Source organism: Mustela nivalis (genome assembly GCF_964662115.1).
Source record: "Mustela nivalis genome assembly, chromosome: 5".
Lineage (NCBI taxonomy): Eukaryota > Metazoa > Chordata > Mammalia > Carnivora > Mustelidae > Mustela > Mustela nivalis.
Window position 1 is genome coordinate 15,213,736 of NC_139024.1, and position 24,649 is coordinate 15,238,384.

Consider the following 24,649-nt stretch of genomic DNA (forward strand, 5'->3'; position numbering starts at 1 on the left):
TGTTCCCTGTGAAAGCGAAGTTTACACACCCAAGTACCAGGATACTAGTTATATATAAGTAGCTGCAACATCATTAAAGTGGGACAAGCAGATTCTGTTGCAACAGAGAATGGATCAATCATCACACCCACGACAGAATCCGACCCATTTTAGAAAAATAAGCTAAATGGCAACAAAAGAATCTAGACAAATCTCAAGTTGAGGTATTCTATGTGACAACTAGCTGGCGCTTTCTTTTAATAAGTCCCCCAAAATGGACTGGAAGCTGCATGGGGAAATTCAAGACTGGGGAAGGGCAAATACAAGGAACAATTTATCTCGACAGATGGGAAGTGCTCAATAATGTAACACAGAATGTGAAAAATTGTGTTGTACACCCGAAGCTAAAGTAATGTGGGTCAACCAAACTCAAATAAAAAACAAAACGAAACAAAATTAAAAGAAGGAAAGGTGGTGCTCACAAGCTGAGAGGTGTGACAGAGGGACACAGGAGTTAGCTTGAAGGGGTCTCTTGCTGGACCAACACTGAAGCGTAAGAAATATGATGAGAAGGATGGGGTACAAAACACTGAACAAGAAAAGAATCCATGAATCACGAGTGATACTAAAAAAGTAAAATAGGGAACAGGGAATACTTCTTCATGAAAAGTGCCAATCAATAATAAATTTAGATATAATTTCTACTTTGATCTACAGTCACTCATTAGAATTTCAAAATTCTACCGCATCAACCCCATCAAGATTCACATTGTTAAGGATGAGTTAACAAAAATGTTTCTTTTATAGCCAGTTACATAGGCTCCTTCTAGACCATGGTCAACAGCTGTTTGGCCGTGAAAACGTTGAGCATTACAGTCTTTGAAGAAGAGACTGTGTCCCCTCATCCAGTATGATCCACTTACATGAAATTAACGTAAGTGGATTTTCTTTTATTTCTTTGGGGAGGAAAAGCCACGTTTTAGTTCAGTTCATCAAATGGGTCCACCGACCTGAACTTTTCCAATGCTCAGAATAAAGTAAAAAATCATTTCTCATTATGTTCAATATAAAATAATACACAACACCATTTTCATGGCCAAGTGTGGTTACAAGAAGTTTTACTGTTTTGAATGCAGCTGGGACTGAATAAATATGGAACTAGTCATATCACCATTAAAACCAGCCATTCGGAGGCGCCTGGGTGGCTCAGTGTTAAGCTTCTGCCTTCGGCTCAGGTCATGATCCCAGGGTCCTGGGATCGAGCCCCACATCTATGCTCAGCAGGGAGCCTGCTTCCCTCTTTCTCTCCGCCTGCTTCTCTGCCTGCTTGTGCTCTGTCAAATAAATAAAGTATTTTTCTTAAAAACAAAAACAACAACAACAAAAAAACACCCAGCCATTCAGAAGCAAAAGAAAAAGACAGGAGTTAGAGGAGAAGTTTTTATAGAAAGGACTTGAACGCAGAGCAAGGAAATTATCTGATTTGCAGTAGCTTAAACGGTCATGTTATTTGAAAAAGCTTAGTTGTCTGCCATCAGATTAAGAAAACTGCTCTTTGCCAGTATCTTTGTAGTAACTCCTTCAGTCAAAAATCCAGAAATGCTAAAACCATTGGGTGAAAGGTTGTCAGGAACCTGTAGTTTTAGAGTATGGACACACAGATCAAAAGGAAAGCCTGCCTTTAGAGTGGAGAAATCTCCAAGTACCACCTTAAACATCCCCACTAATGGAACAAAACTATCATTGTGCTTTCTGATGTGAAGCACTGAGAAGGCCAATAAATCACTTCTAAGTACTCCTGCCAAAAATGCTTAATGGAATCTTAACTGTGAGGAAACTATCAGATGAATCAATGAAGGATATTCAGTACAACATCTAGCTTGGCAGCTATGTCAATGTCAGAATGTACGAAAGTCCAACAAAAACCCAAGTAGACTGTCTGCAAGCAACTTGCAAACAGTTTAAGGAGAGAGAGGAGGGCGGGCAGGAGAGACTGTGCTAGACTCTATGTAACTGCTAATTAGGTCACGTGTATATGACTTTATTCTATTTGTCTACAGTTTTGAAATATAAAATATCATTGAGGGTTTAAACAAGCAAAATCAATGTAATTTGATAAAGGAAGGAGATACTGTGCTAAATTAATAATCTTAAGAAGCATAACAGTAAGATCTACCGGGCACAATCCTAGACTGGTTATTGGTTAGGGCAAACTAGCCAAAGGAGATTTTTGGCTTTTTTAGGAAAATATAACTGAGTATGATTTAGGATGAGATGAGATGAACTTTTCCTGAAAGCAAGAGCTGAAGTTTGACTTAAAAAAAAAAAAAAAAAAAAAAAGGCGGATTACCAAACAGTATATATAGTGTGATTCCGATTTGGTCCCCGCCCCTGTTACCAAACCCCCTACACCCCAGCAAACACACACCCCTCACATGATCTCTGGGGAATATAAATGTGATTTTTAAGAATTTTTGAAATTTATTTCTTGTGAAAGAGAGAGTGAGCAAGTTAACAGAGCAGGTGGGGAGGAAAGAGGAGGGAATGATCTCAAACAGACTTCCCAGGGCTTTTTTAAAGATGTTATTTATGTATTTATTTGACAGACAAGAGATCACAGGTAGGCAGAGAGAGCGGGGGAAGCAGGCTCCGTGCTGAGCAGCGAGCCTGATGTGGGGGCTCAATCCCAGGACCCTGAGATCATGACCTGAGCCAAAGGCAGAGGCTTTAACCCACTGAGCCACCCAGGTACCGCCAGAAAAGGTCTTAATACCCACAGCGTAAAATGAAGCTTAATAATTATAAACTATCCATACCAATACTTAGAATATATCCATACATATCCATACATATACAGCATGGTTCTCATGGGCTCAGTTTGCTTGAGAGCCTCAGTCCCTCTCCCTTTGCTCTCCCTCTGGCTCATACTCTCTCTCCAATAAATAATTTTTAAAATTTGTTAATTTCCCTCATTATAAAAGTACATTCATAAAAAAAAAAAAAACCTTTCCCTGAATTCTTTTAATGTAACACAAGAGATGTAACTTTTTTTTTAGACTATTTATTGACAGATAAGAGTGAGAGAGAAAGCTCAAAAGCAGGGGAAGTGGCGGGCTGAGGGGAAGGGGTCAACAGGCTCCCCACTGAGCAGAGAGCCCAACTGGGGGGGGGGTCCATCCCAGAAACCCCAGGATGATGACCTGAACCAAAGGCAGACGCTTAACCAACGGAGCCACCCAGGCGCTCTGAGATGTGACTTTGTAATTTAAAAAGGCACACGATACCATTGAAACCGCACTAGGGAAAAAGTCAACCCCCAATGATACACTCCACACTAGCACAATTTTACTGAAAACGTACACAGAGAGAAATGAAATTTCCTGCCAGCAGGCACGGGAGAAAAACACTCGTCCACTAACCTTTCTCAGCTTCCCTGGACAACGCAGAGACCTTTCGCTCACACAGGGGAGACCACGGGTGTTCCGACACACACCACTTGCCTCCCCATTTCCCTGCCTGCTCGCAGATCGCTTTCCATCTGAAACACTTTTTCTTCCACTCTGGGGTGACTGGACCGTTGACAGTCACAAGGAGAGAGACAAAAACCAACAGCTGCCAACTGGCGGCACCGAGCAGCTGGCGACGCCCCCGCCAGCCCCCCGATGCTGAGACCGGCTCTTGACCCACAGCAGTTTACGGGCAGAACCCATCTCTCTCTCGCTTTTTTTTTTTTTTTTTTTAATTATTTATTTTTTTGAACTCATCTCTTTAAAGAGGGATATAGGATCCCGAGAAAATTTAAATCCTAACTGGCCAACCAACTGGTCTACAGCTTCTAATGACCGAAGCAGTCCCAGGAGCCAGGATCGTCCAACAACCGGGTGCTGTGGGTGGCCCTCAAAGCCGCCCCGCCCCGCCCTGCCCCGCCCCGCCCCGCCCCCCGCGTCCCTGGGCAAACCGCCGCTGGGGGGCGCGCTACTCACGGCAAAGGTTACTCCACCAGGGCATCACGCGCCGCCAGCCGGCAGGGAAGCGCTACAGGGGCCGGGGAGGCCCAAGCTTCTCCCAGCTGCCCCATCGCGCAGGGGACACTGATAGCGCTGACGAGGGCGCCCCCTGGAGGCCACCACGTGCGTCACAGAGGGCACAGCCTCCTCGCGGTCCAGCCGCCCAAGGGCTCTGGCCTCACAAGCCCGCAAGGAAAACGTCCCGAGGGTCCTGTGCATCATCCCAATGGGTCGCTTCAAACGTAAGCGCACTCAAACTCTGAAAATCCTCATGGCTAAAGGACTGGCCGACAGCTAGACCTCCATACTGTCGGCTATCTGAGCTGCTTCTCTGATCTGAACTGTTGGGCAGTCATTTCCAAAATCGCAATGCATAGTGATGGCCAAGGGGATAGTGGGATCCTGCCCACAGCATGGTTCATTTGGTTGTAAGAACTTAAATTTCTTGAGTTAAGGACAAGAACTGTGTGCCTTGTGCACGTTCCCATTACAGAGCTCATTCAGAGTCACAATGCCTTGGGCTTGAAGGAAGAATTCACCTTGTCCTTCCAACTGAGGAATAAATGGACTTCAGATAAGGTTATGTGGTTCTTGCACAATGGTACAACCACTTTTGAAGAGAGCTTGGCAGTTCTCCACATAACTAAACATTTTCTTACCTTGATAGCTGCAACCTGCTCCTTGGTACCTCACCCGAGGGAGCTGAAAACACGTCTACACAAAAACCCGCGTATGGATGTTTGTAGCTGTGTTTATGGCTTTATTCATAACTGCACACACTTAGAAACAACCGCAAGATGTTCATTATATAAATGGATGAATAAACTATGGTACATCCAGAAAATGTTGTAACATCATTCAGCGCTAAAGAGAAACTAGCAAAAAGCCATTCAACAATACAGAAGAACCTTAAATGCATTATCACTGGGTGAAGGAAGCCTATCTGAAAAGGTTACATACTGTATGATTCCAACCATATGATATTCTGGAAAATGCAAAACCAGAGACAAAAAAAAAAAAAATCAGTACTGTCAAAGGATCGGGGGAGGGAAGGATGAACACGCAGAGCATGTTAAGATTTTGTGGCAGCAAAACTAGTGAGCCCTCCAACAACATGGGTTTGAACCATGTGGGGCCCCTTACCCATGGATTTTTTCAATAAATACAGCACAGTACTGTGTAAGTGTATTTGCTCTTATGATTTCCTTAATAATATTCTTTTCCTAGCTTACTTTAAGAATAGAGTGGATCATATATATAACACGCAAATATGTTAATCAACTATTTATATTATCAGTAAGCCTTCTAGTCAACCGCAGGCTAATAGTAGGGTTAAGTTTTGCAGGAGTCAAACCTTGCATTTGGATTTTTAACTAGTAGGTCCCTAACCCCATGATGTTCAAGGGTCAACTATACACTGTGATACTCTCAGGGAAGATACTTATGATTATTTTATCATTTGTTCAAAACCCACAGAATCTACACCACCAAGAGTGAACCCTAGTATCAACTATGGACTTTAGGTGGTAATGATGCCAATGTAGCTTCATCAAAAATAATAAATTCACCACTCTGGTGTGAAATTTGGTAATAGGAGACACTATTCATGGCAGGGTGGCAAGGAGGCATAGAGAACTCTGTACTTCCAAGTCATTTTGGCTATGAACCTAAAACTGTTCTAAAAAATACAGTCTATTTTCTTTAAATGGTCTCATGACTTGGCCAGTGTCAGAGTAGGGGTGTGGCATTTCTGGTGGGCCAAAGGCTGGAGGGGGACCATTAAATAGGAACAAAACAAAGTCAGTCTTTGTAAAGGAGAAATTCCATACACTTATCAAGTGCTATACTTATCTTCCAAAAATTTTAATATTTTGTAATTTGTAACTGCTACTTATGATAAGAAAAAGTATTGAGACAGGTCTACTCCCATTCTTAGATGGAGACAGCACTTAAAATTCTATTTTGGGGTGCCTGGGTGGCTCAGTGGGTTAAGCCTCTGCCTTTGGCTCAGGTCGTGATCCCAGGGTTCTGGGATCAAGCCCCGCGTCAGGCTCTCTGCTTGGTGGGGAGTCTGCTTACCCCTCTCTCTCTGCCTACTTGTGGTCTCTCTCTATGGCAAATAAATAAATAAAATCTTTTTAAAAATTTTTATTTCAGTGTAAAAACGCTGTTTTTGATGATTACAGTCATGCCATTAAAAAAAAAAGAAAGAAAGAACATATATATCCTACTCACCCACTCAGAGAGAGTCAAATCACTCGATCACCATTTCCAACCATTATGGTAAAACTGGGTGAGGCTATGATCTATGGGCGCTAAGTGGGGGATGGGAGAGAGAGCGGGCAGGGTATTTATGTGCTCACTAGCTGTAAGAGTGGGGAGATGGGGCAAAAACTTAACACCAACTTCCATTAGGGCCAGATGCACATTGCGTTTAAAACCTTCACAAGGGACACAGCAGCATCTGTGGCTAAGAATGCATAATCTAACATGAAAAAGGAAATAAACACAAAGGAATGCAGTGGAAATGGGGAGAGGAGAGTATATGCTTCCAACATGTCAGTGTCTTAAAAGACAAGGAGTGCAGAAATTAAAGAAGCTAATGGATTTAACACGTAATACTGATCCACGGATGGATCTCACAATGCAAGGTAAGAAATGCTAAAATGGACACTTTTAGATTAGTTTACAAAATTCGAACAAGGATGATAGATTCTACATAATGACTGTAATGATGTCAATACAGGACACGGCTGTGGAACTACAGTTATAAAGAGCATGTATCTCTTCTTAGGAAACGGACACTTAATACTCAGGAATAAATGACATGGATAACTGAACCCTCAACAGCTTCAGACCAAGTCCTATCTCCTGCCCATACAAGGGCTGACAGGAACCTGTATGCTGGGTTTTGGTTTTATTTTATTTTCTACCACAAAGGAAAAGTAAATAAGGAAGCAAATGCAATACAATACTAACAATACAGTTATCTCGATAAACGGTATATAGATGTCTCCTGTACTTGTTTTTTATTTTTGCAACTTTCTCTAAGTTCAAAGACACTGTTAAAAAAAAAAAAGACACTGTTTAAAAAAACAAACACCCAGAGATATGTGAAATAGATAAAAATGACTAAGAGGTACAAAATTCCAGTTATAAAATAATCACGGAAATTCAAAGTACATCACATGAAATTGTATGGTGACAGACGGGGACGACACCACGTGGTGAGCAGTAAGTCACGTACAGAGCTGTTAACTCGCTATGTTATACACCTGAAACTAATATAACGTAGTTATACTTCAATTAAGAAACACTCAGCAGAATCAACAGGTGCAGACAACTAATAATACAGAAAACAACAAAAGGAGAGAGGGTGGCGGTCACAGAAGACATTGGATCCTAACCGCACAGCACAGACCATAATGTTTTATCAAGGTATTAACAGAAAAATTACTCTCTCCCAAATTCAGGGAGGGGGGAGATTAAAAGAGCCAAAGTTCTGGAGACAGATTTGGTTTCAGCTGCACCACATCTAGCACTGGGCCCTTGGGCCAATTTCCTGAAGTTTCTGTTCTTAGCGTCTTCACCTAAAACATAGGTCACCTTTGGGAAGGCTTGTTAGGAGTAAGTATCCGTTTGTTGTTAAGATAAAACAAAAACTCTAATTTTTTTCTTCATTGTCTTCTTTAGAATAGAACTATTTCATTTTAATTATTTTGTTGCCCAACTCCAAAATGATCTTTTTTTTTTTTTTAAGATTCTACCTATTTACTTGACAGACAGAGATCACAAGCAGACAGAGAGGCCCGGCAGAGAGAGAGGAGGAAGCAGGCTCCCTGCCGAGCAGAGAGCCCAATGCGATGCAGGGCTCGATCCCAGGACCTGAGCCGAAGGCAGCGGCTTAACCCACTGAGCCACCCAGGCGCCCCCAAAATGATCTTTATAAACTGCAGGAGATTCTTCAAATTCGGAAAACTGGGAATGACATGCATACAGTATATAAATCACTGTCCAAACCCCTGAGCAAGTGTTTGAACAGAAGAGGGCAGTATTGAACAGTTTTCAACTCCACCACTGGAAGCCTTTCAATTTTCCTAGATCAGGAGCACAAAAAGAAAAAAGGGGGGGGGGGGAAACCCTCAAAAACCTACCAATCCATAAAGCTTAGGTGCCTTGTCAAATTCTCTATAGTTGAACGTGTACCTCTTTGACTCTCAACACAGATGCTAAGGGAAAAACGGGGCACAGACAGACTGAGTTGGTTCCCTCCCTCTCCTGTTTGTTATTCAAACCATGTGAGGATCTAGACCCTTTACCCCATTTTGGACCAACTGAGGGTCAGAACAGTGACGCATCCCTTCTTTTTGTGTTGAACTCCATCCCCCCAACCCCCGACCCCCCCCCCCCACCCCCGCTTTCCCAGGCTCATCCGTACCCAGTACCTTTCCCACGTGCTGCCAGAAAAGGGAATCTCCAGACAAGACCACACTCATTCCTGTCCCTGTTCTAGTTTGTGGTGAGCAGAAACCTTTTCCCAGGCATTTTTAAAAATTTTTATTAACATATAATGTATTATTAGCCCCAAGGGTACAGGTCTGTGAATCATCAGGCTTACACACTTCACAGCACTCACCATAGCACAGACCTTCCCCAATGTCCATAACCCAACCACCTCCCAACCCCCTGCCTTCCCTCCTCCCCGACCCAGGCAACCTTCAGTTTGTTTTGTGGGAGGGATTAAGAGTCTCTTATGGTTTGTCTCCCTCTGGATCCCATCTGGTTTCATTTTTATGTGCTGTCTGCATACTGGTTCTGAATGAGTTAAAGATCATCGCTGGGGGAGCAAACCTGCTGGCCCAGTTTGTCGGGGTCTGGGCAGGGGAGTGAAGGCAGCAGATATGTGACACAGAAGGCAAGTGATACTAGTATCTTCTAGAAAAGACAGGCCACTGTTCACCTACCTAGATTCACACAGTGGAATCCATTCACAACCAGACCCAGAAACATTTCATTCCTCAGTTTACCTCCTCTGCTCGAGTTTTCAACACATCAGCTCCCTTCAGTATTATCTGCCTTAGATCTGTCCCACTGGATTGAAAGAGGACAATCAAAAGGCTTGATCATCTAAGCATCACTGATTTGAGGATGCACTTTCTTGGTACCCAAAAAGTCCCTCCCCAGAAACAACTGATTTTACAGTAGGCCTTTCTGACACACAGTTATCACTCATGCGAGACTCAGAGTGATCGAAATTTTCCACTTTGAAGAACACTGCTCTCAATCCACCAAGATTCCCAAATGCCCATAAAGTCTAAACACCATGCTCATTTACCTACTGCTTTGGTGACTGAGCTAGAAAATTCCACATTCTTGCCTGGTATCAAAGACAGCAAGAAAGTTTAGAAAGGGAGCCCGGACTGCTTATCAACAGGAAAAAACTCTAGTAGATAGAGCTGGCAGATACTGGTCCTCTCCACACCCCAAAGCCATTTAAAAGGGCTTTGACTACAAAGGAAAAAAACTCTACCATCCTAACCTCAGGCCACACACTCACCAGACCCACGCTTCCCACCATTTGCTTGGGACATGGTCTGTGTGGACCTATTTTCCCACATCGCCGTCAGTGAAAAAACATCACAGAAGTCCTGCTTCTCAAATAAACATTATTACCGAAACCATGCATTTCTATTCCCTTTTTCGGGGAGAAGACTCTAATCATGTCTGTGTGAGAGTGTCCGTATGTTGAAAACCGTTTCTTGGAAACACAAAGGATGATTTTATTTTTGGGGAAGTGTATTTTTTTTAGTCATCTCTACACCCAGTGTGGGACTTGAACTTACGAACCTGAGATCAAGAGTTGTGCGCTCCTCTGGCAGAGCGAGCCAGGCACCCAAAAAAACACAAATTTTAAAATGATGTACAAGGTGCTTTCATGCATTTAAAGTTTCAGAATATCCCTCAAAAAAAAATCCTTATGGTGGACCTTAGATATTGAAGACACAGTACATAACAGACACAAACGAAGGTACCAGCTTCCTAAAGCTGTCCTACCACCAGAGGCTTGGGGTAATTGTCAGCCTGTCTTGTGTTTTTCTAAGACAAATGAAAAAGTATCCCTAAAAAGTGTAGAAAGTAAAAGAGAACAGTGGCATCCAGTAGTATATATTTTCTGGAATGAACACCTGTAACTGTATTTTCATTTTTTTTTTTTAAAGATTTTATTTATTTATTTGACAGAGAGAAATCACAAGTAGATGGAGAGGCAGGCAGAGAGAGAGAGAGAGAGAGGGAAGCAGGCTCCCTGCTGAGCAGAGAGCCCGATGCGGGACTCGATCCCAGGACCCTGAGATCATGACCTGAGCCGAAGGCAGCGGCTTAACCCACTGAGCCACCCAGGCGCCCCACTGTATTTTCATTTTTAAAAATATAAGCCACTCCCTTCATTAAACTATAGGAAAACTGTTAAGGGCTTTGATAGTAATCTATGTATTTCCTTTTCCTTTTTTTTTTTTTTTTTTTGAATATTTATTTGACAGAGAGAGATACAGCTAGAGAGAGAACACAAGCAGGGGGAGTGGAAGAGGGAAAAGCAGGCTTCCTGCTGAGCAGAGAGCCCGATGTGGGTCTCGATCCCAGGACGCTGGGATCATGACCTGAGCAGAAGGCAGTCGCTTAATGGCTGAGCCTCCCAGGCACCCCTAATCTACGTATTTCTTAGTATTATGAGTTTGTCATCACAAGCCCTTTCAAGGTCAAAAAACAAGAACAGGACCCCTACAAGGCTGTGAAATAGTAACGAGTCAAGTTAATGTGAGAATACGGGAAGTATTTTTAATGATGTCTCAAGAGCAAAACTTGAAATCATTTATGGTATAGAAATCCCACTTTCGTAGAGCATATGAAAGCTTTTAGGTGTTATTTTCTAGTAAACTCTGCTTCATCTCCAGATAAATGTCCAGTTAGGCAATCCCCATTTAGGAAATCAAACACAAGAGGCGTCCGGGGTGCGTGGCCACATTTACACTGTCCTTGTGGAACTATCGTCATCCCCCTACTTCCCGAGTTTCAAAAGGCACATGATCCCCCCAAAAGTCCAAGTACTCTCCGAGAAGCTGTGCTCCACACAGACACCCCACCTCCAAACTCCACAAATGCAATCAACGGTTGCAGATCAATCAACAAGTCCAAAACCTACAGGGTCTGTTCTCACTCTTCCAAATACTTAAGAGATTAAGACATAAAAAGTGTAACTCGTGTCTTCTATTGTAGATGTTTAAGAGAAGACAAGAAAGAGGTCGTCATATGATATATTGCAAAATTTTAATGCTTTTATCCAAACGTAGCTTTCCAAGTCCCGTGGTACAACAATAGTCATTTTTGTCAGAGAAAAAGTGCAATATTGCAAAAGCTACAACATTAACTTTTTCAGTTTAGGGTAACCAGAGCGCTCTGTTCTGTAGCCCCACCAGGCCTGCTTGCTGCTGACATCTGGATCTGGTTAACTTTCTCCTACAATCTGCAGCACTGTCCTGGAGTTTTTCCAGAAATTCTCTACATTCTAAATCCATCCCGTGTATCCCACACACCCAACGTCCCATGCTGTCAGGCTCATTAACCACAAAACCTTGAAGGGAGATGTTTAAACTGGGATTAAAACTCAGAAAAGCAAAACCCCACGTAGGCAGGGTTCAGGGGACGGTCCCCATTTGTCCCGGTCTCAACAGTGATGCTGAATGGCCCCTGTATATCGGGGCAGGCATACAAAAGCAGGGGCACCAAGAAAGCCGTATTAATATCCTTTACAAGGTACTCTACGGCTGTGCTTCTTTGTAGCTGTGAAACACCAAGAAAAACTGAGTTATCATCTTTAAAAGGGTGTTAAATACCCATTGTGTGCAGGATTCTTGTACAGAATAATGCCAATGGGCCCTCACTAGGAGGTAGTTATTACTCTAGTAGGTGTGACCATACTCATTTCAACATTCCTCGAGTCTCTAAACAACTCATCTGCCTCCTTGGCAAACAGAAGCAGCCGTGTAGATGATTTTTTAAAATCCTATCCAAAGATCTGCATAGAGAAAGGCAATATAGATCATCTAGAACTTGTATGAATGTTGGAGGACTCTTCCTTCCCTGGTTTCTAGTAGAGACAAAGAGTAATGCTGCCCTAATTCCCCATGACACTCCACGGTTATCTCAATAACATGTTAGATAAAACAGGTTAGATATTTTCAAATTACCTTCCAAAATTCAAGAAGCATTTTTCTCCTGGCACACCTTTAGTAGGCTGGTGGGGGAGATGACACCTCCACCATCCTATGTGATCACGTATTTTCTTGTTTTGTTTTTTAATGTATTTATTTAAGTCATCTCCACACCCAGCGTGGGGCTTGAACTCCAAGACCTGGAGATCAAGAGTCACGCCCTGTACTGACTGAGCCAGCTGGTCCTCAAGTTGTTTGTTTTGTTTTGAGAGAGAGAGAGAGCAGACAGAGAGAGCAAGCATAGCAGGACTGTAGCAGAGGGAGAGGGAGAAGCAGGCTCCCTGCCCACCAGGGAGCCCAACACGAGGCTCAAACCCAGGACCCCAAGATCATGACCTAAGTCAAAGGCAGACGCTCAACTGACTGAGTCACCCAGATGCCTCCTACTGTCCAGCTTGTAAGCTAAGTATTGCTCCTGTGATGTGAGGTTAAGATGTCAAGGAAGACCCAGAGTGTATGAGAATATGCCATCATATCACAGTAAGTTTTGCTACCCTCATTTCACTGGTCTGGGGGTGGGGGGTTGTGCAGGAAGGAGGAGTAATAGTCCTGTAAGTGACAGCATTTCCTTACTTTCAGGAAAGGAAACTCGCTCCTAAGTACAAGAATATTATCAGTCTGATCACTTCCTGTTCACTGTGAAATTTAAATGCTCCACGCATAACGTAACACTGAAGAGGACTAGATTTCATATTATTTAGATGAGTAATCTGCTAATTAGTAATTAATGCCATTTTAATTTTTTTTTTTTAAAGATTTTATTTATTTATTTGACAGAGAGAAATCACAAGTAGTCGGAGAGGCAGGCAGAGAGAGAGAGGAGGAAGCAGGCTCCCTGCCGAGCAGAGAGCCTGATGCGGGACTCGATCCCAGGACCCTGAGATCATGACCTGAGCCGAAGGCAGCGGCTTAACCACTGAGCCACCCAGGCGCCCAATGCCATTTTAATTTTTAAAAATTTTTTTTAAAGATTTTGTTTGACAGAGATCCTAAGTAGGTGGGGTCAGGGGGGTAGAGAGCAAGCAGGCTCCCCGCTGAGCAGAGAGCCAGGTGCAGGGCTCCATCCCAGGACCCTGAGATCACGACCTGAGCTGAAGGAAGAGGCTTAACCCACTGACCCACCCAGGCACCCCTATTAATGCCATTTTTAAAAGCTTTTCTTGCTTTTCAAGATTCTGACCAACTAAAGACCAGTCACTGTAAATCTTTCTTATCAGGATAACTTACAGAGGGGGGAAAAGATGACAGCTCAAACTCCCTTGGTCCACAACAAAATGGTTATTGGCTGTTACAGTTTTGGAGGTAGGAATTTATGTGCACTTTATTACTAGGGAAAGTACCAAATTTTGTCCATTCTCCACAACAGCACTGTAACAGGAACTCAGAAAGCAACGGATCTACTTAACTTGAAGTTGCCTTAAAAATGACATCATCCAGGGGCACCTGGGTGGCTCCGTGGGTTAAGCCTCTGCCTTCGGCTCAGGTCATTATTTCAGGGTCCCAGGGATCAGCCCCCCGCATTGGGCTCTCTGCTCAGCAGGGAGCCTGCTTCCCCCTCTCTCTCTGCCTGCCTGTGATCTCTTTCAAATAAATATATACATTTTTTTAAAAAATGACACCATCCTTCCAACCGTTTCCATTCATCCATTGGGATGATTTGAACCAATTTTTGAAAGCCCTCCAAATACCCCAAGTTCCGTACCTCTTTAACTACTTTGAAAAAGTGACACCTATCTCCTAAGAAACTCAACACCTGACAAATCAGGCAGTGAATATAATAAAGGTCATGCTATACACAAAAAGCACCCAGAAGAAAGTTATAATCCTAGAAGGCCCACCCCTAGCCGTGGCACCCCCCACAAACCACACTACCAGGCAGCCTCTCTCACGGTTTGGCATGGCTGTTTCATTCAGAGAAAAAGAAATGATCTGGAAAAAATGAAACGTTTTGGTTTTAATCTATTTTATTTTGTACAGTCTATTAAATAATAGATTCTAGGTGTCTCGTAAACATTGTTGCTATACAAATGGTATGTGGCTTATGGCATTAACTTGAGGAAGGAATTCTAAGGAAATCTCAAAGTAAACAAGCTAATCTATAGGAAGTGAGGGGTATTTTTAGTTTTGCTGAACTTTCACATTCATTTAAAATTGCACAGAAGAACCAGGCTTCACAGAAACCATTATATTGAGAAAAATGTGAAGTCTAGAAATCCTACACAGCATTTTTAAGAAAAGGTGTAGATTTGATGAGCAGTGATCTCAAACAATTAGAAAAGAGCAGGTCTTAGAAATCTAAATTAGCCAATGGGCGTTAGTGCTGGAGTGGTAAAAAGGAGAGAAGAGAAAACAGCCAAGTTCCTAAGGAGTCAGGCCACACACAGCACACATGCATCAACGATCAAACATCAAGTTAGAAGAGCTGTGAGGGCTTTTGACAAATCTGATATACATATAACTCATTTGCTAGACATATGAATTAAATATTATAATTCATACTTACAGCCACATTTTTAGAATGCGTTTTTTAAAAAACATACATTTTTACTATTCGTGCTTCAATCCTGTTACCCGCTGGCCATCAACTTTACACTATGTATTTGCTAAAACCACCATTTAAACCAGAGCTAACATTTTAGGCCCCTAAATCGCCAAGTGCACTTTCACTGAAAGTTTCCTATTAATAAGCAGGCCATATCCTAATTTCGCAAAGACAGGAATTTACTTCTTTAGGACGACAACCAGGGATTAGGCTTTCACAACCTAGCTTCAAATTCACCCCCATCTAACACCTACCTCTTCAGTTGGCTGTTCTTCTGCCCTCCGCCCACCAAGCGCCCCCAATACATTCAAGGTCTCCCCTAAGTACAGTCGGGAAGACTCCTGCGTAGGCAAAAAGAAAACGCTGGGCGTGTTGAGTTCTCACGGAGCCCAAGAGAGAACGCTCTTCTGGCTGGAAAGTCAGCCAACACAGGAATGAATGCCCCATCAGTGTGTCCCCGGCCAAGGACCTCGAAAGGTCTCTGCCCCCAAATGCGGGGTGGAGGGAGGGAAGCCTTTACACCACCTGCCACGGAGGCGGAACACAACCAGCCGGCCGCCGCCTTACCTGTGATGGTGAGGATTCCCAGCATATTTAACCGCACACCTGCAGACGGCAGGAACAGCCGGTGCTCGCCCTCCTGCGGGCGCTGGGCTGAAGCAGCACCGGGTCTCGCCAGCCCCGCGCAGGCGGGCTGAGAGATCAGAGAGGAGTGCGCGCCGAGCCACCCCCGGAGGATGAGGGAGAATTTAAAGTCACTTCGGAGCCGCGGCAAAAAGGGACGGAGGATGCATTTCCACGGCTAATTATAGGAGGGCCCGCCCCCGCCCCGGAGCCCCGCCCCCGGAGCCCGCCCCCCCGGAGCCCGCCCCGCCCCGGAGCCCCGCCCCCGCGCGCCGGGACCTGGCACCGCGCCCGGGTCCTGTGTTTCATTTTACAGGAGAGGAGCCCGCCCTGGAGCTGGTGTCCGGGAATGGTCAGTGGGGCTCCGCAGGGTCCCAGGGAGGGGTTCGGCGTGGCTGGGGTGAAGAACCCGAGTCAGCAACATTTTATCTGAGCCGTTACTTCATTCCTGGCGCCGATTTACTCGGGCGTCCTCACCCTTTAGCAGGACTTGAAGCAAATAACGGCCCAGATATTACAAGTCTACGACCATTTTTTTTTTTTTTTTTTTACGGCCTTTTGTAGCCTTGTTTGTGCAAAGGCTGACCAGGTGCCAAACACGGCTCGCATTTAGCAGCGACAGTATTTTTACATTTCCACCGCCCGTAGGACACTCGGGCCCTGCGCTGGGGGATGGCAACTGGTCTCCTCCCTTGTCCCTTGAGAAGGGTGTTCGAAGGCCACCGTTCTGTCTCCCACGCTCAATCAACCCAAGGCAACTTGTAAAAAGCCCGAAGACTGGGGCAGCGGGTTTGTTTGTTGATGTCTTTATGGTACCCGTTAACTAAATATTTAGATCAAACGAGGCCATATTCCGCAATACAGACACTGCCATATTCAAGCGCACGGCATGGAGGTCAGAACCCACATCAAGCACTCCTAACATCTCAGGCAGCCTCGGATCTCAAATGCTTTCTTCCCGAAACCTTAGAATGTTCCGTAGGAAGACACAGAGGAACTGATACACCGGTCTTGCAATTTCGACGTGCTTGTGTCATTGTTCTGCAAGGGAAAGTGCACCGAGCTCCCCCCCGCCCCCCGCTTCCTTTCCTTTTCATCCTCGTCCTGTTTATCACTTCATGCCTTGCCTGCTTTACCCCATTACCACGGCCTCTTCCCCTAAGCAAACAAAAGAAAGGCTTTAGGACTGCTCTTCCCTTCAGACGGAGAAGCTCAGATCTTACTCATTACTGCTTAGGGGAGCAGAGAGCCTTGGGCTGGACCAGAGTGGGCGCAGTGAAGAGAAGGGTGAGGCAGAAACATCAAAAAAGCCAGCCCGGGGATGCCGGCGGACACCTAGTTGCCTCTTCTGGCCACCAGGAGGCGCAACGCACCAGGGTTGGGCCCAACTGGGCGAGGTTAAGAAAGCAATGTCGCTAGTGATCAGACCGCGTTACAAAAATCCACCTCAGCCTCTTTGTTGACCCGGCTTCCCTCTTTTTTATTCCAGAGGACATCCAGCCAGGCCGTATGTGTCCCCAGGGAACGGAATGATGAGCTCCCTCTCCTGCCGCCTGTGATATGATACCCAGAGCAAGCGGCATCCTAACCTTTCATCTTCCCTCGAGGGCCCTTAATTGGGGTTCACAAATTACCTCAATTACAGAGTCTGGTGTGTGTCAAATACTGCTGGTGGAATGGTCCCCCTCTGTAATCCACGCATGCACACTAAGCAGTCCAGACCACTCTGAAGTTCCCCCCTCCCCCAACACAGGCACTTAGCTCCCGGAGCTGGGGAGTCCTGGCTGAACAGATCCTGGATGAACAAGCCTCTGGAGGCTGCACAGGTGGTCCACATTAAATGACTGGTCTATAGCCTTCCCAAGCAACAGCCCCAACAGTGTGTCCCCAGATACAGCCACACCCCTCCCCTGAACTGTCCCAGGAACAGCACCCCCCCCCTCCACACCTCAGGGATCTGGGATCTCAGTTTCGCCTCATTTCTCAGCACCAGCTGCTGGGGACAGCACATGGCCATCATCTGGTGTGCCCTTTGAAATACACCTGTTCCACCTATAGGCACATCTGTCAATTCTGACCTTGCTTAACAGTGCCTACCTGCTCCTTTCCTTCCCATAAGCCCAAGATCTAACAAATCACAGGCAACAGCTACTCCACTGGGCTGAACTGGAAGAAACATCCCTAGTTACGAATTTAAGGCCCCAAATAACATCCACAAAGATAAACTTATTGCTGTGTAATTCTGTTACACCTTTTCTTTTTAGGACACTGGTAACAACACTGACACTGGGATTCCTAAAGTGGTTAAAAGCACAAGGCAGAGCAAGAGAGCATCTGGTGGCAAGTTGCTGACTCTCTCAGCAGACAAGCAAGGACAGGGCGTGACACGGTGGCGGCCTCTGTGGGTCTGCATTTTACAAAGCAAAGTCACTCAACCGTGTGAAAGCAGAGGTGGCGCTCAGACCTAAGGGTCAATATACAATGCAGGAAACTTTCTTTTGCCGTTATGTTCTGATTACATTAAAACTGTAGAGAAAGAAATCATCACCCAAAGCCAAAATTATGGGAAAAATGTTTAACCATATCCCAAATAGGTAGCGGACAGCGAAGGTGTTTTTCCTGAATCTTCATGGTTCATTGAACAGGTATTTGCCACGTTCTTGCTCTGTGTTCATTACACTGTACATCCAGGGATACACTCGGTTATTATCCTTTGGCCTTGGGGAGCTCATCCAGCGGTAGACCCATCTGGAGGCCAACATGGGCACACTCCAGTGTAGCTCACTGCACATACCACGTGAGCTGGCTGCAGAAAGGGTGAGATGTGTGAAGGGGACGGCGGAAGGCAGTCCACGCAGGAGCAGCATGGGCAAAGAAGAAGAACATGACATTTAGCGAATTATGAGGGAGTTCTGTCGACCTACAAGCTCAGAGTACCTGGCAAGAGACCAGGGGAAGGGAGGGGAAGGTAACAGAGATGGTAACTGAAGTGAGAACGAGAAATACTGTATTTGAGGCTTATGAATTTGAGTGACAGCTTAATGGCTTTCTAACACATAAAACCCTATTAAAAGGCGGGCAAAGGATCTAAGTAGACACTGCTCTAAAGTACATACACAAATGGCCAATGAGCACATGAAAAGATCCTCTGCATCATCCGTCATTAGGAAAATGCCTCTCCAGACCACAATGAGGTACCAATCCACGCCCACTAGGATGGCTACCATCAAAAAGATGGGAGAGTAACACGGACTTGAGAAATGAGAAGCTTCATCCATGGTTAGCAGAGATGTAAAATGGTGCAGCTGCTTTGGAAAGCAGTCTGGCAACTCCTCAAAATGTTAAACACAGAGCTACTTACTGTATGACCTGGCAATTCTACCCCTAGATATATAGCCAGGAGAAATGAAAACATGCATCCATGCAAAAATTTGTACAGGAATGCTGATAGCAGTTAATCACAGTAGCCCAAAACTAGAAGCAACCCTGATATCCATCAACTGATACACAGAAAACAAAATTAGGGATACCTGCAAAGGAGAAGGCTACTCAGTAATAAAAAGGATTAAATATGCAGGTTATCTCTTTTTTTTTAAGATTTTATTTATTTATTTGACAGACAGATATCACAAGTAGGCAGGGAGGCAGGCAGGGGGTGGGGGAAAGCAGGCTCCCACCTGAGCAGAGTGCCCGAAGCGGGGCTTGATCCCAGGACCCTGGGATCATGACCTGAGCCAAAGGCAGAGGCTTTAACTTACTGAGCCACCCAGGTGCCCCTAAATATGCATGTTCTAACGTGGATGAACAATGAAAACATTGCTAAGCAAAAGAAACTCATCACCCAAGAGCATACTGAACATACCAAAATGTTTTTTAGTTTTTAATTTTAATAATTTTATTTTTTATAAACATTATAATGAATTATTAGCCCCAGGGGTACAGGTCTGTGAATCGCCAGGTTTACATACTTCACAGCACTCACCATAGCACGTACCCTCCCCAGTGTCCATAACCCCACCCCCCTCTCCCTACCCACCCCCAGGGCCCTCCTCAGTTTGTTTTGAGATTAAGAGTCTCTTATGTGGGCGGGGGAGGTCGGGAGGTCTCTTATGGTTTGTCTCCCTCCCGATCCCATCTTGAGAGAGAGGAGTGGGAAGCGCAGGGAGAAGAAGAGAGAATCTCAAGCAGACTTGGGGCTTGATCTCACGACCCTAAGATCTCCACTTGAGCTGAGACACGCTTAACTGACTGCACCACCAGGCACCCCTTGAAATATTTAATCCCATTTAAATGAAATGTCCACAAAAAGCGGTTGCCTAGAACCAGAGAGGTGGGGAGAGCAGGACTGAGTGAGACCAGGTTTCGGGGTTCTTTAGGAGAGATCAAAATGTCCCTAACTGCCTGCCTGCAAGTGGGACTGAGCCGTAAAGCCGCACATGAGAACCGGAGCAATCGGAGACGGCCACCAAACCCAGGCGCCCACACTCCATGTCACTGCCTTTCCAAAGCAGCATTCCCTTGCAGGAAAAGCAACCAAAATACCAACAAGGTCTCTTCCTCTGACAGGAAGAGGGCCGGTGAAATCTAAGCGAGCATCTTCACCACCGTGACTCCTTTACAAGGCTTCAAGGGATGCCTGGGCAGCTCAGTGGGTGTCTGTCTGCCTTCAGCTCAAGACATGATCTCAGGGTCCTGGGATCGAGTCCTGGATGGAGTCCCACACTGCACTCCCCGCTCAGCAGGGAGTCCGCTTTTTCCTTTCCCTCTGCCCTGCTCCTGCACACTTTCTCGCTCTCAAATCAAATCTTTAAATATATTTATATATATTTAAAAAAAGCTTCCAAGATAAACTCAGGGTGAGCTCAAAGCTGCTGGAAGAGATGACATAGACATGGTCTTTTTTTTTTTTTTTAATTTTATTTATTTGTTTGACAGACAGATTAAAAATAGGCAGAGAGGCAGGCAGAGAGAGAAAGGAGGAAGCAGGCTCCCCGCTGAGCAGAGAGCCCGAATGCGGGGCTCGATCCCAGGACCCTGGGACCACGACCTGAACCGAAGGCACAGGCTTTAACCCACTGAGCCACCCAGGTGCCCCCATAGACATGGTCTTGATGAGGCAAGCATCAGGTGCAGGATGGGTGTTCTGGTCTCCGCCCTTACACCGCAAACCCTGACAACTACCAGCTAATCGAATTTTACGGTCCGGTTGAACTGGACATGTTTATACAGACACGGTTACTCTGACTCAAAATCCTCAAGACAAATAATGTGAGTGGTTCCTCAAAGGGACTGTGGTGATACCACAGAAAGGCTTGAAGGGGATTTTAAAATGACTTCACAATCCAGTTTAAAACAAAGCAAGGAAAAATGTAAATACTCAATACAGATGATAAAAGTGACTTAATTTAAGAATTATTTCGCCCCTCATTGAGTCCATATTGGAACATTCCTTGATTTGGCAATTCTGTTTCTGCGAAATACACCCAATGAGAGGCAGAGGTTTATGTATGAGAGCATTTACTGCTTGGGGTGTACCATGTTTGAAGAGCCTAAGTGTTCTACTAGTAGGAAGGGGGGATATTTGGCAAAATCATCATAACAAATAACAAGGAAAATGGCTACACTTATACAGAAGTCCACACCTTTGTTCAGGGTGAAAAGCAGGATACAAACTATATATTGAATCTAACCACAATTCTGCTTTTTAAAAATGCATATATGGTACATAATAAGGCTGAGGAAGAAGGCCCAGAAAGAAAAATAACAAAAGCCAAACATAGTGGAATTACAGGGAATCTCAGTATCTTCCTATTCTTTATTTTAAAGTGGGTGCCACGCCTCACAGGATTTGAACTCCCAAACCTGAGGCCAAGACCTGGGCTGAGATCAAGAGTTAGACGCTTTACTAACTGAGTCACGCACGTGTCCCAATATTTTCCTACATTTTACGCATCTTCCACAACATTGTTACTTCTGTGGTCAGAACATGAGCACATTGGCCAGCTGGCTTTGGGGTGGACGGATGGTGTCCAGCATTACCAGACCTCGAACCCCAGAGCGACGCCTCTGATGTGCTATGTGACTGCACAGTGGTCCAAGATACCATGATCTTCAACTCTCCAATCACTGGAACACAGAGATTGGAAAAGTGCAAGGAGACTAAAGTTTAAATACAATCTTTTAAGAATTAGGAAATTTTTAAAAACTTCCAAATCTGGCGGGCGCCTGGGTGGCTCAGTGGGTTGGGCCGCTGCCTTCGGCTTAGGTCATGATCTCAGGGTCCTGGGATCGAGTCCCACGTCGGGCTGCCTGCTCAGCAGGGAGCCTGCTTCCTCCTCTCTCTCTCTGCCTGCCTCTCTGCCTACTTGTGATCTCTCGCTGTCAAATAGATGAATAAAATCTTAAAAAGAAAAAAAGAAAAAAAAACTTCTGAATCTGGTGAGCTACATGAATAAAAAAGAGGAATCAATTCTTTCCTGAGAGCCTTGTGTTCAAATCCTCCACTCATCTCAGGTCTGAACACTCCTGTCTTTGATGTTGTCAAAAGGATTCTAGGGGCGCCTGGGTGGCTCAGTGGGTTAAAGCCTCTGCTTTCAGCTCAGGTCATGATCCCAGGATCCTGGAATCAAGCCCCGCATTAGGCTCTCTGCTCAGCGGAGAACCGGCTTCCCCCCACCCTGCCTGCCTCTCTGCGTACTGTGATCTGTCAAATAAATGAAAAATTTAAAAAAGGGGGGGGGGGATCCTGAAGTCTGAAAAGCTAGCTTCTAGTCCTGACTGTTGGCTTTATGGCACACAGCGAAATATTAGAATGCTGTCTCTGTAGTTTAACTAATGGAGAATAAATATATGACCCACAGTAATGTTATGCTGAGATGTAAATGAAAGTTAACACTATCACTACTGAGTATATTCTAGAAGGAGAGTAAATATAGCTATTAGCTCACTTAAAACCATGCCCTTTTAGGGCACCTGGCTGGCTCAGTGGCTTTGGCTCAGATCATGATCTCAGGGTCCTGGGATCGAGTCCCGCATCGGGTTCTCTGCTCAGCAGGGAGCCTGCTTCCCCCTCTTTCTCTGCCTGGCTCTCTGTCTGTCAAATAAACAAATAAAATCTTTAAAAACAACAACAACAACAACCATGCCCTTTTCTTTTCCTTTTTTAAGATTTTATTTATTTATTTGACAGAGATCAAAAGCAGGCAGAGAGGCAGGCGGAGGACGGGGAAGCAGGCTCCCCACTGAGCAGAGAGCACGATGCAGGGCTCGATCCCAGGACCCTGGAATCATGATCTGAGTTGAAGACAGAGGCTTCAACCCACTGAGCCACCCAGGCACATCCTCAATGGGAGGAAAGCTGGTTTCCTTCCTGATGGAGACGCTCTGTGTGCCTGACGCAGACAGAAGATACAAAGTGCATACCCTGATATAGTACATGTGTCTATCTGAATATTATGGGGGGGGGGAGATGCTATGAAAATATCTAAAAAGATTCCTTCCGGGGGCGATAATGGAAAAAAGGTCAAGAAACGCTGCTCGTAGTAGCAATTAAGTCTCATTTTGAAGAATCCTCTGGAAACTATTTCTGGGAAGACAAAAATGCCCCTTTATTATTAAAAATGCCTCTTCTCCTCTCACTTTGCCGGAAAAGAAAGAGTGGATCTTAATTTGCCCGAATTCTTAATGAAAAGGAGTCAGGGAGGTGGGGTGGGGTGGGGTGGGGGAAGCAGCCGAAGGTTGAGTCAAACAGCGGCGATGGGCCCAGCACCCACTCGCACTCCGCATCCGTCCTCCTGATTCATGGTGTGACCCCACGCAAGCCACATACACAACTTCCAATGTTAGAGCAGCCACACCAAAATGAGTTAAAAAAAAAAATTGAGGTCCATTTTATTATGCTTTATTTAGCCCGGTATTAACAATATTATGACAACATGTACTCAGTATAAAAAATGATTAATGAAAACATTTTACCATCTTTCTGTTGCACTAAGTCTTTGAAACCCAGGATGTACTTTGTTCACAAAGCATATCTCAAGTAGGATTATTAGAACTTCAAGGGCTAAATAGCGACCTTGCGGCCAGAGAACAGCTCTGAAACCTCAAACCTAACTGAATGTTCCCGCTCTTTCATTTTTCTTTTAGAAAGCAGGCTCCATGCTAACACAGGGTTTGAACCCATGACCCTGAGATCATGGCTCACAAGCTCTACCTCTGAGCCAGACCCAGCCAGGCACCTGGAACGTCCCCTCTTTCTGCCATTTTGTCAGCAACAATCCTATCCTTGTTTTATTTCCTAGCCTTCTAGATAAATTCCCAAGATACCCAGTCACAGAAATGCCCTCACTACCTCAGCGTCCAGTTTAGAGCTGGCCCTTCCACTCACCTAGAATTCTCCAGCAGTTAAGCCCAAACCCTACAGTTAAGACCATTCTACCTCCCCATTACTGTGCTCCCACACAGGAATTCTCTGTTGGCTTAGCACTTAAATAAACCAAACCTGGTTGGACTAATGGATGAGTTCCTTGGTGGCCTCTACATGGTAAGGAATAAAATTCCCACTGATAGATTTAACTGGTACACTTGGCTTTTCCACTGTCTCTTAATTTGTTAATATATTTAATATCTTTAAACCTATTATTTTTCCACCAACTTTTACAGTAATAACATCCAACAATACAATGCTTTAAATGATTTTTTTACTTAAAAGGTCATCCTATGGGTATAATCAGATCGGCTTAAAAAATAATTATAAAGTAAAAGTTGACACTTGCAGAAGAAATAGATTTAAGCGACGGTCACAAGTATTCCTATTTACTTGTGAAGATGACTTTTTTTTTTTAAACAAATCTGGAGTGTCCTAGTTAAAAGCATGTAATTTTTTTAAAGTCAGTGTAAAATTTACTGTCTATCTACAGAGTAAATTCTGGATGACAGTGTATTTTATCTTTTACTTCCTCCAGAAAACATACTCATGGATCATCGAGATGAAATGCATGAACTCCAAGATCAGAGAAAAACAGAAAAAGGTTAAGAAATTGGCAGTGGCAACCAGTTTGAGCACCTCAATACACCGGCATCCTGGATTAGCTGGAGAAAAAGTAATTAACTCCACTTACGCTACAGAAATCTCCAAAGGCCTCAACCTAACGCAAATAGATTCAGGTGAAAAAACCCAAGACACGGATAAGTGGATGAACCGAATGTGGAATATATAAACAATGGATGGT

The 24,649-nt window shown here is 44.6% G+C and overlaps 1 protein-coding gene and 1 long non-coding RNA gene across 4 annotated transcripts in view; one reads left to right on the plus strand and one right to left on the minus strand.

Annotated features, from left to right (window-relative positions):
* The window catches only part of AKAP12 (A-kinase anchoring protein 12), a 98,059-nt gene that overhangs the window by 6,953 nt on the left and 66,457 nt on the right, over positions 1-24,649 (minus strand). Inside the window, exon 1 of one of the 3 annotated variants that reach the window (XM_082730074.1) lies at positions 15,363-15,605. The exons of 1 other annotated variant lie outside the window; for it this stretch is intronic. In XM_082730074.1, coding sequence (XP_082586200.1) covers positions 15,363-15,387 — 25 coding nt within the window. In that variant the 5' untranslated portion in view covers positions 15,388-15,605. Of the gene's footprint in view, positions 1-3,962; positions 4,069-15,362; positions 15,606-24,649 lie in introns of those variants that run through there. One more of the 3 variants, XM_082730075.1, reaches the window with a different exon arrangement.
* LOC309864512 lies at positions 12,451-17,082 on the plus strand. The gene is made up of 2 exons (XR_014311584.1): positions 12,451-12,733; positions 16,909-17,082. It is a non-coding gene; the product is annotated as an uncharacterized lncRNA (long non-coding RNA).